General features: G+C 43.3%; 1 protein-coding gene across 5 annotated transcripts in view; it reads right to left on the reverse strand.

Moving 5' to 3' along the window:
• The window catches only part of PLCB1 (phospholipase C beta 1), a 663,588-nt gene extending 658,299 nt beyond the window's left edge, over positions 1–5,289 (reverse strand). For all 5 annotated transcript variants that reach the window (XR_013441954.1, XM_036122370.2, XM_036122371.2 and 2 more), the window contains exon 1: positions 4,816–5,289. Coding sequence is in view for 4 of the 5 variants with exons in the window: in XM_036122370.2 (XP_035978263.1) it covers positions 4,816–4,914 (99 nt within the window). In the remaining variant the exon portion in view is untranslated. The remainder of the gene's footprint in view (positions 1–4,815) is intronic.
• Positions 5,290–18,064: the final 12,775 nt, after the last annotated feature.

The raw sequence follows: 18,064 nt of genomic DNA on the forward strand, positions 1-18,064 counted from the left end.
TTTTTTTTCTTTTTCTAATTATAAAATACGAAAATCAAAGCCCACATTAAAGGCAACAAAACACATTTAAGGTCTGGATCTTCCCACTTATAGAATGAAAGAGTCATCTAACATACACTGGCCACTATGACAAAATTCATGGCCCTCTAACTACTGGGGGGACAATAATTTTTAAAACTGTGTTTTATTGGGCGCCTGGGTGGCTCAGTTGGTTGAGCGACTGCCTTCGGCTCAGGTCATGATCCTGGAGTCCCGGGATCGAGTCCCGCATCGGGCTACCTGCTCGGCGGGGAGTCTGCTTCTCCCTCTCCCGCTCCCCCCTCTTGTGCTCACTCTCTCTCACTCTCTCTCTCAAATAAATAAATAAAATCTTTAAAAAAAAACAAAAAAACAAAAAAAACTGTGTTTTATTAAGGGTTTCCTGTGTGTTGGGCACTACGCAAAACAATGCATGTGCCTCCCCTCACTTAACCTTAACAGCAGTTCCGTGCAGCAGGAAATATTACAATCCTCATATCAAAGATGAGGAACCTGAGGTTGAGGTGCATTAAGTAACTTACAGTGAGATTGGAATTTGGAGCGCAAGAGTAGAGAAAAAGAAAGAACAAACAAATGAGAAGCCTTCCATGCCCTAGAGGTTGTAGAACAAGAAGACAAGGTCCTGGGAGCTTACACAGGCACAAATCAGGGGCTGGGAGGGCCTACTGTAGGGTTTCTAGCCTTTCTCTTTTCCTCCCCATACTTTCCAGTACAGAGCAAGGCCAACCACCAGAGAGAGGGGGGCCAGACTCACAATCTCCCAAGCTCCCTAACTCAGATGCAGAAAGGAATCCCCACCGCCCCTTCATCTCGCCAGAACTCTCCCACAACACCCACAGCCCTTTACACCACCCCCCTCCACTACAGGGGCTCAGAGTATACAAATGCAAAATAAAAGCAAGGATAAAGTTGCATCCTTTGATACCATTGGTAAAACAGATCACCAAGATAGGTCAGTCCTGGATCTGCTCGCCTTGATGTTCTGACTATACATGCTATTACTAGTTGTTCAAACATTGAAATAATTCTATGCACCCCACAGACCCTGGGGACCCCCAGCCCTCCTCAGGATCAGGCCAAAGAAAGGCCAGTGTCTGGTCCTGGTGCAAGAGGGGGTTCTCCGAGACCCTGCTCCCACTCCATTGCCCACCTACTGTCTGTTGTGATTGGTTACTGCCTACATCAAAGCTTTTGACTACCACCCTCAGAGCATCCACAGCCATGAAGCAGGCAGGAGCCAACAGATTATGCAGGGCAGTGCACCTGCTAGGTGACATCTTCCATTCCATATGGTGGGCAGAAAAACAGGATGGGTGATTATGGTGTTTTAACCACTCAAGGAACAAGAGATAATCTCTCCACAACTTTAAATCGCCCCACATTCATCATTTTCAAATGTATTATTACGCTTTCTAATGGGCTATTGAGAATCTGTTTTCTGAGTTTGCCCATCTTTCTTCTTAAAGGCCAGAGAGCAGGGTTCTACAGTTTTTAAGGGAGATCAGATATTTGAGAGATTTTAAAATTATTTCCAGCACTTACGTTTCCTCTAGACAAGCAGGTGGGGATGCACCCCTGGGGCAGGGGAGATGCAAGTATTTCCCAAAGTCAGAGCCAAAAGGAGAAACACAGCAGTCTCCCCTGCTCAAAGACAGACAAGAAGGCCTCTCAAAAATCCTCTAGCTTCTCTTTCCCTTCCTAACAGTCCCACTAGAAGCAGGCGACAATGTTGGAAATTTTTCATTGCATAAAGGAAATGCAAAAGACACGTATGAATGTGAATTAAGCCAGCCTACGCATCAGAGACACTTCATAAAATATGCCATAAGATCTAAAAAGATTGTCCATGATTCCGTCATTGAGGTCCTTCTACCTCTTAGATAGAAAGATAACAATTGGATGAATTTCTCAACAGGCAAACATAGAGATAAAATTAAAATCACAAACTAGCAAAAACTGACACAGGCTGACAAGATCACGGGAGCTATCTATCATACTTTTTAAGTTACTTCACAAACCATATCTCAGTGATTTCCAAGTGTGGTTCCCCAGACTGGCAGCCTCAGCAGCACTCAGACTTTATGAGAACTGCTGATTCTCAGGCCTTCTGAATCAGAAACCGAGGGTGGGACCCAGCGATCTGAGTGTTGCCAAGCCCCCTCTGATGATTCTGATGCATGCCCAAGTGTGAGAAGTGCCGCTTTATCCTACTGGCTACTCCCAACCACTATATGTAAAACAGGTTAAAAAAAAAAAAAAATGTAGCATTCTCAAAGTCTTGCACAAGAGGCAGCAAAGATTCGGAAAAGTTAAGTGATTAACCTCAAGTCACACAGCTGACTGGCAAGAGAATCAGCAGGTAAACTCAAGCCTTTGGACTCAAAATCTAGTTCTCTTCTGTCTTCCTCACAAACTATCACTAAGATGCAATATAATAAGCCAGATCACCTAAACTGGCTTGATTTGGGAAGGGCAAATATGAACTGGAACCCAGGTTCAAATGTGAACTTAGGTCACCTGTATCCACCTGAGGAGAATACAGGGGACCTGAGAAAGTCTGGTCTCCTCTTCGTTCAAGATCACCATGGAGACAGCCCGCCAAGGAACTTGCAGGAGAGTTCATCATATTCCTGATAACATGACTCCTGGGTGCAGTCTAGGTTCTTCCCTATAGAAGATCTGAGATTCTCAAGGCTCCCGCTCTTTAGTGCCTACATCCTTCCTGTAGGGTTTCCCAGGAAACTCACTGTTGCTGTGCTCAGAAGGAGCGCTTCTCACCTTCTTCAGGCGGTGTCTGACTGGAGGCCTCTCCGTTACTCTCATTGCATCACTCCTCATCTCTATATGATCGGTGTTCTCAGTCATTTTCTGTCTCCTCCACCTATCATGTAAGGTCTATAACAGCAGAGATTCTGTCTACATTCGTCACCACCTCATGAGCTAGGATAGGGCCTGGCATTATCAGGTAAGGAAGAAATACACATGCCATGAATGCACATGATAAAAATCATCTACCGGGATGTATCAAAATGTGTTCCACAGAAGAGCCTCATTTTCAAAGTGATGCTGCTTATCTTCTTCCAAATACGACATTCTGGACCATTGTTTAAAATCATCACTGTGAATAAATCCAGAGCTTATGGTGGAATACTCTTTTATATCCTGTAAAGTCCTTCTCTCTCTCTCTTCCTTCCGCCCTTACCCTCTTGCTCATCACATCAGCTCTCTATTTGAGACATCAAGATGGGCAAGACTGTTTTATTCATTGCTGAATTGCATTTTCTTTTTCGTTGTTGTTGTTTTCCTTTCACACAAACAAAGCATTTAATCTGTGTCTGAACTTATTGTTTAGATTCTATTCCATTTACAAAAACATCCGGTCGTTACAGTGGGACGGAAGAAGAGAAGTGTAAAGTCCTCAGTAAAAAGATGTAGGTTTACATCCTTGCCTACAGCATTTAATAATTAGCATTAGCTTTCAAGGAAGCTGTGGCTCATACTCCAAGTTTCGTTTACACTTCCAAATGGACAAAATATAGACACAGACTCACTCAGCTAAGTAATTGGATCTGCTACCTGGAATATTTAAATTGTTTTCAGACACTGGAAAATGGCTTAAGAAGATTAAAGAAAAATACCCTGGAGGATAACAGGCTATAATTTACTAGGTGGAAAATCTTTTCAGCAAGAAGAACACCTTATTCTCCGATAATTCCTCCTGTTTAAGAGATGTCTTCTTCATTTGGACCTAAATTTCTCTAGATCCTGACAGCTCAGGTTGATCCCAGTGGATTGTTCTTATCAAACCTTTTGAATGACACCCAGGACACATAAATTGATACCATAATGTCCTCCATCTGAAGATTCCCATGTTTTCAGCAAGATTATTAATAAAAGTGTTTGAAGGCAATGGTGGGGGGTGGGTGTCACTTGAAGTCCGGGGGTCCAGGGCTCATGTGAAATCCTGGAGATCCGGGTCCGGGCTAAGCTCTGCCCCACTTGGCAAAAGACGTACATAAATGGTGGGGGAACGCCTTGCCGGGTCTGTTTCGAGCTGAGGACTCCAGCCAGCTCAGTTCCCAAAAAAACTAGCTCTCCTCATTTGCCCGCAGGCCCACTGAGCACTCCTAGACCCCTCAGGGCTCCCGCTTCTGCCCTCTAGTCCTCCTCAGTTGTGTCCTAACCGGCCCTTCACAAGGCCCCTCACTCCCGAGCCAGGCGCTGAAGTTTGGCATCAGCGACCACCTGTCGGCTGGACCGCTGTGTTCTCTGCCGCGTGGGCTCCCATAAGAGCGCCAGGGGGGTTAGCAGTCACTGAACAGTTTCGGACTTCGAGGCCGTTCCTTCTGGAGAGGGGGCAAAAGAGGTTATGGGGGAGTGCGTCTGCGGGCGGAGAGGGGTGCGTCTTGGTCACACCCCAGCGCTCTCCAGCTGGTCCCAACTTCACACTTTCCAAACTCTCAGGACCGTCCCTGGCAAAGCCTGCCCCTCCTGCTCCACTGGCCCCAAAGAGACAAGACCCTCAGGGGGCGCCTGCCAGACCGAGCAAGGATGGCAACTCCTGAACCCGTGGAGCCCAGGAGCGCGCGCGAAGCCGCTGCTCTCCGCCAGCCGCCTCGGCAGTGGCCACCCCGTGCGCCCCGAGGCCGCCCCGGCCCGATCCGGGGCGCCCATTGCATAACGCGCCCCTCGCCCCACCCCCACGCCGCCCGCCCCGTGCCCGGCCCGGTGCCCCGCGCCCCCGCTGGGGCCCCCAGCCCTCCGCCCCCGACTTACATCATCCCACTTGACGAATTTGGTGCCCTTCTTCAGGCTGTCGGACACGCACACGGGCTTGAGTTGCAAAGCGTGCACTCCGGGCTGAGCCCCGGCCATCTGGGCTCATCGGGGCTCCGGGCGGCCCGGGCGAGCGCGGCAGGGACGGGGCGCGGGGCGCGGGCTCCTTTCTCCGCTCTCGAGGAGCTCGACTCTGTTCTCCCGCCGGCCTCCCCCGGCCTCCCGGCCTCCGCACCTCCTCCGGCGCCGCTCAGCAGGCGGGGCGCGCGGGGGCCAGGCGCCGGGCCATGCCCCGGGCGGGACGCGGGGTCGGGCGCCCGCGGTGGCTGCGGAGCCTCGGAGGGCGAAGGGAAGCCGAGCCGGGCTGCCGAGGCTGCCAGCTGCCGCCGGGTACTGCTCCTCCTCCGCCGCCGCCTCGAAGCGCACCATTCAGCACATCCTCTATACACAGAGGGAGAGCGCGAGTGACACACGCTCGGCGCCCCCCCCCCCACCCGCTCCTTCCCCTCCTCCCTCCTCCTCCCGCCCCGCTTCCCCGCCACCCTCGCTGGCTCGGTCCCTCCTTCCCCCGGCGGCTTCCAGCCCAACTTTGCGCGCTGGGTCAGGCGCCGGGAAGCGGGGACGCAGCGGCACCTCCCGGCTCCTGGGCCCCACTGCAGCCAACGCCTGCGCCGCCCGCGCGCCCTCTGAGCATGCCCCATGCCCCGGTTGCCGGGGTGCCCGGGGTGCCCGCGAGCCGCGCGTTCCCTGGGGCTTTCCGGGGAACTTGCGCCGGAGCCTGGAATGTCTTCGCATCCAAACTGGGTGGGGAGAGGGAGAGGTCGGGAGCGATCAGAGAGGCAGCCCCTAGCTGGAGCTCTCCAGCGCGGCCACAACCCAGCTCTTTGCAAGGACAATTATTATTTATTGGTAGAGAGGAGAGCAGTTGAGAGGCGGCGTGAGAGCTCTTTGGGGAAACCTTGCGGCGCCTGAGAGTTTGCAGCGCGCTGGTCTTGAAGCAGGGGCATGCGGTTAAGTCGTGCTTTTGAGAAAGAAAGTCCATCCTAAGAGAAACAATGGTTTTGTTTCCCATGGAGACAGAAGGCCCCCTCTCCACGTGGTGTGGTGTGTGTGTGTGAGGCAGAGAGAGAGAGAAAGAGAGAGACAGACAGACAGAGGGAGAGGAAAGACAAAGGAGAGAGAGGTGTCTTATGGATAGAAACTTGCTCATTTAGTAACATGAATCTAAGAATGTTTGTCCTCTTTCAACAAACATTTCTCATTTCGTAAAAAAGAGAGGACCCCCATCAAAATAGGTAAAATTTAAAATTGATAATACCAGTGTTTGAGAGCATATAGAGCAACTGGAACTCTCATCCATTGCTGGAGAGAGTATAAAATGGTAAAGCCATTTTGGAGCAGTTTCTTATAAAAAGTCAAACGTTTACTTATCCTAAAACCCAGGACTTCCCAAGAGAAATGAAAATGTATGTTCACACAGACTTATGTAACAGTGTTCATGGATGTCTTCATCATAGCCCAAACTGGAAAGTACATATGTCAATCAACAGGTTTAATGGGTAAACAAACAACTGGAGGAATTCTGGAATAGGCAAACTAGCCTATTTTGGCAGAAAGCAGGTTATTAGTCACTTGTGGCCAGGAATGGGCAGGGATTGACAGAGAAGGGGCACCAGGGAGCTTTGGGGAGTGTTGGAAACGTTCTATATCACGCAGGTACACATTTGTCAAAACTCATAGAACTAAAATGATTACATTTTATCATAAATAAAATTTATCTTGGGGCGCTGGGTGGCTCAGTCGTTAAGCGTCTGCCTTCGGCTCAGGTCATGATCCCGGGGTTCTGGGATCGAGCCCCGCATTGGGCTCCCTGCTCCGTGAGAAGCCTGCTTCTCCCTCTCCCACTCCCCCTGCTTGTGTTCCCTCTCTCGCTGTCTCTCTCTCTCTGTCAAATAAATAAAATATTTTTAAAAAATAAAAATAAAATAAAATTTATCTCAATGAAACTGATTTTTAAAAAGAAGAAACAGTATATGAACAAAGAAAAAAATGAGAGAAATCTTCCTTTCTCTTAAGCATTTGTTCTCTCTATCCTCTGCCCCTAGGGTTTTCCAGGCCCAGTGTTTATAAACTAAGTCAAAATATTACCAAAACTTAATGGGGAAATTTGCTTATTAAATAGTTCAGTGCATTCAAAAAATATGTATTGATCACCAGCTATATACTAGGCACTATAGGAATCACCAAGGATAACCTGGTGAACATACCCCTGACTCCTGCTCTCTTGGGGGGCGGGGGAGCTCACCTTGTCCTTGGAAGCCACTTGCTAGAAAGAATCCCTGTAAAGACTGACTTGTTTCATCTGGATCACATGTCCCTAAACTAAAATCTGAGTAAAACTCAGCCTGGCAGCCCTGGCTTGCCAGTTACCTTGCAGAAGTCTCCGGTCATGATCCCATGTTGCTTTTCCTTACTTTAGAGGATGCAACAAGACTGCCTCCAGGGTTCCTGGCCTTCTCAATTGTCCTTACAATGGATCCTACCAAAGTGGTTCTTTTCTCTTTCCTATTCTGTCTTTTCTCTTTATTTGCCTTTTCTTTCCCCTTGCAATCTCTCCATTATCTACAGGAAGGATTCTTGGTCAAATAGGTTTTACCCACCAGAGTGGCTAAGGAAGGCAAGACAGACAAGAGATGTGCCCTCTAGAAGAGGAATTTGGAGGATTAGAGATGGGCTGTAACCAAATGAAAAGGTAGACCTAGCTTCTTCGTGGTGCCTTCCTTGTTCTTTTCCTTGCCCCTTTCTGTATCCACACATTTTGCCATGTGACCTTGCAGTTTTCAACTAGATGCCTGTGATTTATCCACCCCATTGATGTTGGACTGTACCACTTGCTTTGGCCAATGGGATGTCAGGAGATATTGATGTGAGCAAAGGCTTAAAATATGCTTGTGAGGTTGGGCTTGCCCCCTTGGGTTCCTTGTCATTGCCATGAGATAAACATATTTCAGGGAGCCATATGAGGCAGACCAAGGCCTAATCCCCAGGTTAGAGGACAATCCGACAGAACCCATCCTAGATTTGCCAAAACCCAGTCAACCTGCAGACTTGTGAACATGACAATAGATGCTCATTGTTGGGGTGCCTGGGTGGCTCAGATGGTTAAGCATCTGCCTCCGGCTCAGGTCATGATCCCAGAGTCCTGGGATCGAGTCCCGCATCGGGTTCCCTGCTCGGCGGGGAGCCTGCTTCTCCCTCTCCCACCCCCACTCTCCCTGCTTGTGTTCCCTCTCTTGCTGTGTCTCTCTCTGTCAAATAAATAAAATCTTTAAAAAAAGTAAATAGATGCTCATTGTTGAATGTTACTGAGAGGGTCATTTGTTAGATACCATCATGGTAGCAGTAGCTGAGTGAGTCATTCATATAGCATTCTTGTTCCTTCCCAGCTGTTGCTGTGAATGTGCATATAAGGAGAATAAAGCTGTAGAATTCTGAAGAGTGTTGGTCTTTCAAGACAAACATGGGCTCCCAGAACTTCCTGTGCCAGCAAGAGGATGCAGTTTGATCCAGGAAGGCTATGGGATAAATCTCTTCAACATGTATGATGAGGCTTGAGGCAGGTTGGTTCAACCCCCTCATTTTCCACACCTCTGGGTAAGGATACAAGGCAGAAATACTTTTAAAGTGTGGGGATTTTTGTCGTGCAAAGGGACCTGTAGGGACATCCAAAATTGTGTGAGCCAGGCCTATGATCCATCAAGTTCAGTGTTCTGTTCTGTTTTTAAAACAATAGAAAGTTCTGTGTTTGGGGTTTTGTTTTTGTTTGTGTTTTTGTTTTTTTGTGAGAGCACAGATTTGCCCTCCAGAATGTCAGCCTCAGGGAGTTGGCAAAGCTAACCTTTACTGAGTATTCACTATAGGCCAGAGCGCTAAGCTAAGCACCTCCCAGACACTCAGTAACATAATGCTTACTATTCAACAGCACCCTCCCACCCTCTTTTTCTTGTAAGGAAACCTTGATTTGATTCAGATGCTTAGGGAAGGTGGCCCCTTCCTCTTCCCAGGGAATGAACAATTATTGGTCTATTGGTCTAAACCAGTTGTAGAATCCTATTCTCCTTAGTCTTTGATTGGTTTAGGAGGTGGTTAAGAGACCCAAATCTGGCCAATGAATTAGAAAGGTAGGGCTTTAGGGAAGCATTTCTCTCCCCCGACCCTCTCTCTCTCTCCACAGTACATTGCTGTGTAAAAAGAATGGCCAAGTAGAAACATGCAAATATGGCCCTTTGTGAGACTGTTAACTCTTTGACCATTTCTAGATTTCCTGATAAGTGTCTTTATTGCTTAAGCCATATTGTTGCTCCCAGCTGATCTGGTGGACAATATTATTATCCCCCATTTTGCTAATTACGAAGTTGAGACTTGGAGGGATGAATTAACCTGCTCAAGGTCACACAGATTAGAAGTGAGATTGAGACCAAAGAACACTGACTTTAGAACTTGCCTCTTCACCACTATGCTAGTCACTTCTAGAACCTACAACTTAGATCTGAGCGATTTCTCTCTGCTTTCAAACACAATATGATATAAATATTCCCAATTTCCCTAGAAAACTATGGTATGTAGCCCAGTCTCTTATAATTCACTTATGGCCTGCCATCGTGGGAAGAACTGGTGTTTTAATTTGAACAGACATACTTTCTAGCAACCAGTTCTACCAATTGCTAGCTGTGGGACCCTGGGAAAGTCTCTTACCCATCGGAATATTTCTAATATTGTATTTCCATACAATAGCCTAATGGGTAATGGGTAAAGAATTATGGTGATCAAAACTCAGTGTGTGCCAGGCACTGTTGTAAGGGCTTTACACTTTTAGTTCATTAATCCTCACATGAACCCCAGCCCCTGGATTACTATTCTTACCTCCATTTTATAGTGGAGGAAACTGAGTCAGTCAAGGGTTAAATGTTAGTCCACGATTTTTCAGCTAGTAAGTTGGAAGAACCAGAATTCAAACCTGGACAGTTTGGCCCTAGAGCCAGTAGAAGGAATCACCACCCTATGTATGCTATGAAATCATGTGTGTAAGCCTCTGTCACATAGTGCTAATCAGTGGTAGTTAATGCATTTATAATTATTCCAAAAGGGTCCTCTATTGCCTTAATGTGCCTTAGAATAACTTTTTATGAACAGTATTCAAAGACAGCAACCTAATTCTGGGGTCTGTGATCTAGTCAACTTCTTTTTGCCTGCACTGATTCTCTAAACTTTAATCATACCCATTTTTATCTCTAACCTGCTAGAATTCAAAAGCTCTTTTCCATTTTGAATAAATGAGTTTTAATTGCATGTAAGCATCAGATTCCTCTAACTCTACCCTTTCTGAAATAGCAGAGATATGAAGGAAAACTTCCCAGAACCAGCTTTAACATAACTACATCTGAGTTACATTAAATAGTCTTTGGCACATAAAACCCTCCATGTGTGCTGCTCCATACCCTTTCCCTGCCTGGCTGTCTGGAATGAAGACAACCCCCATGGTGACCTTGGGAGCCATGTGTTGGAGAAGGCAGAACCTCTGTTAGCCTGGGTCCCTGGATAGCGGCAAGGTGAAGGTCACCCTGATCACTTGCTCACCTGCCCAATACACTTATGTGAACAAGAAATACACTTTCAGAGTACGTAAGTTAAGAAGTAAATATCATTAATATCATTAGTATCGTATTTACATTTCACATCAATATAAGAGATAAGGTTTATACATCTTGGATGATAAATAGGAACATGCATCATGATGAAATTGCCAAGTTCTGACTCAGTGAGATCTGTTATCAAGTAAAACACTGAGATAAGCAGAGGCTCAAAAGAAGAAACTTAAAATTATCACCAGCACATGGAAAAAAAAAAAACCTATACTTTTTTTTTCCTTGGAGGCTCTTATTTCAACCCTTTCTTAATAGCACAATGCATTTTGTCTACATTCTATCACACAAAAGAGAAAAAGCTTTCAGATTGATTTAGTTATGTTACAAAAATGGTGAGATTTTTTTTCTTTTGGAAAAACAAGAAAAATACCTGATGTTCATTTAAGCTCCATTTTATCATTCATGTAAAGCAAAAGCTTTCATTGAAATCTGGCTGATCGCCTTAAACACCATTTAAAAAAAAAAAAGAAGAATTTGGAAGTGCAGCTCCAAAAATGTTTAAAGAGAGACACTCTCAGCAGAATCTGGCTTTCACAGAAAATGCAGGCGTTCGGGAGTAAGGACCACAGAAGCGATGCCTCAGGACAGATTGGAAGCATTGAAGAAAGACCTCTTCACCTCACCTTTCGTCCCTCCTGCCATTGCCAGACCCTCCGGAGTGTCAAGATACAAATCTTCAAGAGCCAGTTTATCTTCCAGACATGTATCTGCACTGTTCTATAAAAATAAACGTCAGCACACCCATAATCCTCTCTCACTTCAAATATAACCACCACGCTTTGAGTCTCTAGTGATATCTCAACAGAATTTAAAGGAAGTTTCTTTTTACTTTTGAGCTTTTGAACACAATGAATGGGTTCACACTTTGGAAAAAAACTTTTGTCCTATTGACTGGTTTCAGGTAATAATCCTCTTCCTGATTAAAGTAGAGTTAAATTCTACAATGTTGTACTTCTTCTTCTTATACAAAGATTTCAGTCACCATTTACTGATAATGGTGGCTTTTAGCAAACAACATTTCTTTGTTTCTAGTTTTCTTGTCTAGCATTCTCTCATTTCACTACCATTGCTCCACCTTAGCAATCTAAGAGCAAACTCTTTGGTTATAACTATTCATATTATTATTTATTTCTTTAAAGATTTTATTTATTTATTTGACAGAGAGAGACACAGCGAGAGAGGGAACACAAGCAGGGGGAGTGGGAGAGGGAGAAGCAGGCTTCCCGTGGAGCAGGGAGCCCAATGTGGGGCTCAATCCCTGGACCCCGGGATCATGACCTGAGCCGAAGGCAGATGCTTAATGACTGAGCCACCCAGGCACCCCTCATATTATTATTTAAAACATACAAAGGCAGTGAGGGAAAGTTGTTTTTCCTAAAAGGCTCTTCAGAGAGGCTCAAGTTGTCCATCCAGTATCCATTCTCTCAGAGCCTATTAGCAGTAGGACTCTGTTGATTGGAAACCTCCAGAGTTCCCTAAGGGGAAATTTGAAACTGGCCCCCTTACACAGCGCTGGCATGGGGTAGGGGGTAGGGGGTGGGGACTAAGAGAGACCAAAGAAAGAGGTAGATAGATGGGTAGGTGGCTGGTTTAAAAAGCAAAGGAACTTATACAAGGTTGTCTTGGAGGCAGCAAGACAAGGATATCCACCAGAACCTTAAAAGTTTAGAGACAGGCCTTGCCTTGGTTCAGTCACATATATGGTCCAGGTGGCCTCGACAACACCCTAGCTCTCCAGGCTGCATCTTTGAAAATGGCTCCCACTGTGGGAATGGTTGGCAGAACATACATTCTGGAACAGGGGAGGGAGTGAGGAGATTCTGATTGCCTGGGTCCAGCTCATGGGTCAACCCATGGTCACATCCTCTTGATGACCTCCTCCAACAGACCTCAATTTAATTTGGAATAGAAATGTACTTTGTTCACCCTCCCTCCTTCCTCCTTCTTGCTCCATGGAATGCCCACTTGACGGTCAAAGAGCCAGAGCCAGCCAGAAGCTGACCTTGAGAATGGAAGCCAGGAGCTAGACTGGTAGAACAGAAAGAAGTTCTTGGATCTCCTAACCATCACATCACCCTGGACCATCTAGAGTTTAAATGAGGAAAAAAAAATCTCTATCTTGATTAAGTCCTTATAATTTGGGGGTTTTTAGCCTAGGCAGCCACAACTGACCCTAACTGATAGAGAAGCAAACACCAAACACTCTGGTAGCTTCTAGTGTTGCTGTTTTACTCCACATCAGTCTTCAAATGCCTTTCAATGCTCTGCTTAGCAGGTTGGGAAAAATGTCTTTGTTTTTTTCCATGTATTTCTCCAGGGTTTTTGTTCCTGAAGAAATTGCTGGTTCTCAGTCATTCCACCAGTTCAGGATCAGTACAGAAACACTGATTTTCATAGAAAAGAATTGTACTCAAAGTATTTGTGAGGGTAAGTAATGAGTAGCATAGTGATGCATTTTATTAAAAATAAGTCCCAATGCTACGGTAGCAGCTACATAATTAGAGAAAGATATCACCATGTAAGTCAAACTACAATGATTTACAGAGACTGCGAGGTTTTGCTTTTTCTCACTTGAAAACCATCTTTTACATTAATGTTGACATTATAATATTCTAGGGAACTGACAGAACAAGGGTTTGACAATTTCATTCTTCATTGAACTAAATAGCATGACTCAAAGGAAAGAAATACACTCCAGCTCCCTTCCAATTTTAAAGACTGAAATAAATAAATAATCCCACATCATTGTTGACCAGACTTTGTAATGCCAAACTGAATCATATAGATAAAGAATAATGTTGAGCTGGGATTTTGCATTCACAAAAAAGAGTGCCAGGTTCACACCTCAAGGCAAGTAAAAAACTGAATCAATTTGTACATACGTATGTTGGGTGGATACAGGTATTTTATAAATATATATACATTTCCCTACTGTATATTACCTCCATTGGTACATATTAAATATCAGACTCCCATATACAAATATGTACAAAGAGCAGAGAACAGCTAAGCCAAGCAACAGATGGCCGTGATTATGTTACAAATTAAAAAAGAAAAATAACTTGGAAAATGGTTTACTTAAAATTGCAGTAAAAAATTTTTCAATATGAAGATGCAGAAACACCCCCCTTCTTGACTACAAAGAAAAAAATGAAAATGCTTTAAAAAACAAGTTGTCCCTTTTGTTTTGGGGAGTCGTTAAAAAGGAAAAATTAAGTTGCAAATAAACACAATGGAGAGAACCTCCCCCGCTTGAACAAATTATATTCTGTTATTTAAGCTATGTTGCCACTGATTCTTCCAAAGGCTGAAACAATATAAAATTTGCAACCATCCTACATGCTAATTCTAATTTTACCCAGTGAAGATAATCATCTCTCTTGTTACCTATTCAAAATAATTTATTAGAAGGAATATCATCTTTAGTTGTAGGTCAGGAATGGGCATCCCTTTAAAGTAAAGGTCAGAGAGTAAATATTTTAGGTTTCGCTGGTCATATGATCCTCTATCACAGATACTCAACCCCATCATTGCAGACTGAAAACAGCCATAGACAGTATGTAAATGAAAGAGTGTGCCTATATTCCAGTAAAACTTTACTTTTTTTTAAGATTTATTTATTTATTTATTTATTTATTTATTTATTTATTTATTTGCGAGAGAGCACATGAGCACCTGTGGGGAGTGGGGGAGGGTGGTGGGGGCCAGGGCAGGCAGAGGGAAAGAATCTCAAGCAGACTCCCTGCTGTGTGGAGCCTGAGGCAGGGCTGGATCTCACAACCCAGAGATCATGACCTGAACCAAGCCAGGCGCTTAACCGACTGGGCCACCCAGGCGCCCCCAATAAGACTTTATTTACAAAAGCAAGTGGCAACCTGGATTTGGCCCATAGGTTGCAGTTTGTGAACTCCTGTTATACAGGAAGAAGTAAGCTCCAGATTTCTTGAAACTCTCTTTTAAAGTAACTGAGGCAAAGGGCACCTGAGTAGCTCAGCTGGTTAAGCATCAGACTCTTGATCTCAGCTCAGGTCTTGATCTCAGGGTTGTGAGTTCAAGCCTTGCATTGGGCTTCACCCTGGGTGTGGAGCCTACTTAAAAAAAAGAAAGTAATGAGCATTTATTGCCTCATAAGTGTATCATTTCTTTATTTCTCTGTGGCATGGGGTGCATAGCTTTAATTCTGCGAGTATGCTATAAAGAGTAAGCCTGCATAATACAACAGATTTGAAGCAGGATATGTTTTATATATGAAGTCAAGCACTGTCTGTCTAGGTGAATGTAAGTGAATATAAAATTTTGGCACATCACAACCCAGTAGCCGCAAAAACAGCCTGGCAATAGCAAAATTCACAATAAAGAAAAATCTAAGGAAATCATCTTGCAAAATACATGTTCCCCATAAGATAATGTTTGGTGTATCTAATACATAACTATTCAAATTAATCTTTCCATGTGAGAAATGCAGCTATTAAAATAGCATTTCTCATTAGCATTTCTTGTATAAATGAAATATAAAACTGCACCAATCATATATAGATAATAGGCTAACTCTCATTAAATATGGCTATGATATCTTCTCTGGGGTTTCTCTTCAACTCCATACTTGTCCAAGGAGAATGTATTCACTCAGAAGATGTTAATTGAGTTCCTACTGTGTGATAGACAATCTTTTAAACTATACAATTAGTTTTCTCTCTTTCATGCCAACCTATGAAATCTAGGAATTTGTAAATGAGAGGTTTATGGTATCATTTATCACCTTGCTACTCACTCTGTAGTCCCCAGACCATCAGGATGAGCATCCCTGGGGAGCTTTAGAGATACAAAATCTTGGGCCCCATCTCATATCTGCTGTATTAGAGGGTGCATTAGTCAAAAACCCAAGGGATGAGTGCGCACACTGTGTTGGAAAGCACCTTTGTAGTATATTAGAACCACAGTCAAGTAAGCGCTTCTCCAATGGCCTGGAGTCCTGGCTCCAACTTCCTTAGGACTAATTTCTTATCAAAGAATATCTTGGCATTGAGGATAGTCCAACTCTTTTAGTTTATAAAATAATCGTAGTGCCTTCCAAACATATATCATAAGCCTCATCTCCTGAGATGTATATTCTTCCCAAGAATAGCTGAAGCCAACTCTGTATGATGGAGTAACATGCTAAGTTTTGATGGATTATCGAAGTTGGGCAAAAATATCCATGTTGACTCTCCTCTCCATGGGTAACATACTAGTCAGCCAGTTACCCATGTTAGGATATGCTTCTGTGTGCTCTGGTGGAAAGTTATGATTGAACCACATGAGAAAGCTAATATGCTACTTAATGTCTATACCCAGAAAATTCATTTGTCTTCATGCCTTTCCTCTTTCTTATCCCTAAATGTCGGGAGAATTGGTTTTTGTCCTCATGGTACAATGACCAGTGCTACTCAGAAAAAGGGCACTACATGATTCTAAGTTGCTCATACTTGATACTTGAATTTTTAAATATTGAGATCATCTAGTCACATAATTTCTTATCTCCTATGAATATATTTAATTTTTAATCCCTCATTTAGTCAAAGACTTTTATAAATTTTGATCCCTTTTGGGATGCATGTAGTTGTAGTAATAAAGTATATCCTACATCCGTATATTTGTTTTTTATTCCAGAAGAAGGGGCAGAAGGTGACAGTTGGTCACTGCTTTCTGGCTGTTCAGCCTTAGCTGAAAGTTGCTTGACAGGTTTGGGTTCTCAAGAATGTGAGATTAAATCTACAGATTAAAATTAGAGAAATAGCTGTAGTACTCACACAGGAAAAATATGTTTCCCATCGAGAAAATAGTTGCTTGATGATAGTGATGACATCAGTGTGTGCAAGTGTGTGCATGCGTGTGTGTGTGTGTGTGTGTGTGCACGCACATGTTTAAAAGCTCCCCCAAAACTGTTTATTGGGTAAATATTTGTCTATATTTTTCAGAACATTGAACCAATAAGCGCAATGTCATAGATACATTTAAGTTTTATAATCATCCAATTATACAAACACTTAGTATTTAAGTGTCAAATAAATCTACAAGCTTCTTATAAAGAGAAGCAGCCTCCTGTCCCAACCCTATCCAATTTCCCTCTCTCCAGATATAAGTACTTTTCAATTATTTTACCTGATTATTTTGGCATTTAGTTGCATGTCATTAAATGATATATTTAGCTTACTACTTAATGATTCATTCTGTTCACTATCTGTTAATTTCTCAATATGGAAGATGAGGAATTTGCTCTTTGTCAACATCTTTTCCCCATCTTTCTCCTGCCCTCCTTATCCCACCGCGGATGTAGATTTATCTTCATTTTGGTTAGCTCTTATTTTGTATTTACATTGTTATTCATATATATATATATATATATATATGTATACATCGCACATATATGTATATGAATACATATATACATGTAGAAATAATAGCACGCATATATAGTAATAATGCATATATTTACATTGTGTGTACATATGTATATACATATGTATATGTATGTATATATATGTGTGTGTGTGTATACACTATTCATAGCTAAGTCATGCAGCTGTCACGATTACCTTTCTTTCCTGTACATTTTTATTCTCAATGCCTTGTTTTATCATTTGATCAGCTTGTTTTGTAGTTACCACTAATTCCAACAGATAGAGCCTCAGTTGTTCAAAACTTCTGTGATATGCGCAAACATACTGAATAGTCTCTCAATCTCTTTGTCTTTGAAGAAGTCCTCCTCCGGGACTTCTGATGCTCTCCAATCTTGAGTCTCTGTCCTTCAAGTTCTGGACCACCATCTTCTGGAGCTTTCCCTTCCTCAGACTGAGAATTCCCTTTGTCTCATCACTGCGTTGGAACTCTCAATTCTTGTTTTCCTCATTTTTGCTTAACCCTTTTGGTTTCAAGGATTTTATCATTATGTAACTTCCTGTCAGTGTGCTAGGGACGTAAATTACTTGAGAGTCGACACGCATAAAAATTTTTTTTCTCTGCCCTTCACAACGAATTAACATTTTGGTTCAATGGAAACATTCTAGTTTGGAAATCATTTTCTCTTAGAATTTAGGGGGCTTTTTTCTATAGTCTTTTTGCTTTCAGTATTGCTTTAGAGAAATCTGACTCCTTGTCTTTATCCTCCATATAAAAACATTTATTTATTTTCTCTCTGGAAATTTGTTGAATCTTCTTTTTGTCCCCAGTGGTCTGAATTTATATGCATTTTGGACTATCGGTTATTTTCATTCATTATAATGGCATTCATTGGGGTCTTTTAATTTCAAAAATTGTAGGAAATGCTCCCAAATTCTGGGAAGTGTTCTAGAATTATTTCATTGGTTACTTCCCCTTCTGAAAGTCTCTCTTTCTGGAACACCTCCTGTTTTGGATGTTGGACCGTCTAGAACATTCCTCTGATTTTCTTCTTTTCTTTCCTGTCCTCACGTCTTTGTCTTTTTCCTCTATTTTCTGTGCCATCTCCTCAGTTACATTTCCAACCCTTCTGTGTCAGTTTTCCTCTCTGCTATCATGTTTTTAAT

Source organism: Halichoerus grypus, chromosome 10 (genome assembly GCF_964656455.1).
Source record: "Halichoerus grypus chromosome 10, mHalGry1.hap1.1, whole genome shotgun sequence".
Lineage (NCBI taxonomy): Eukaryota > Metazoa > Chordata > Mammalia > Carnivora > Phocidae > Halichoerus > Halichoerus grypus.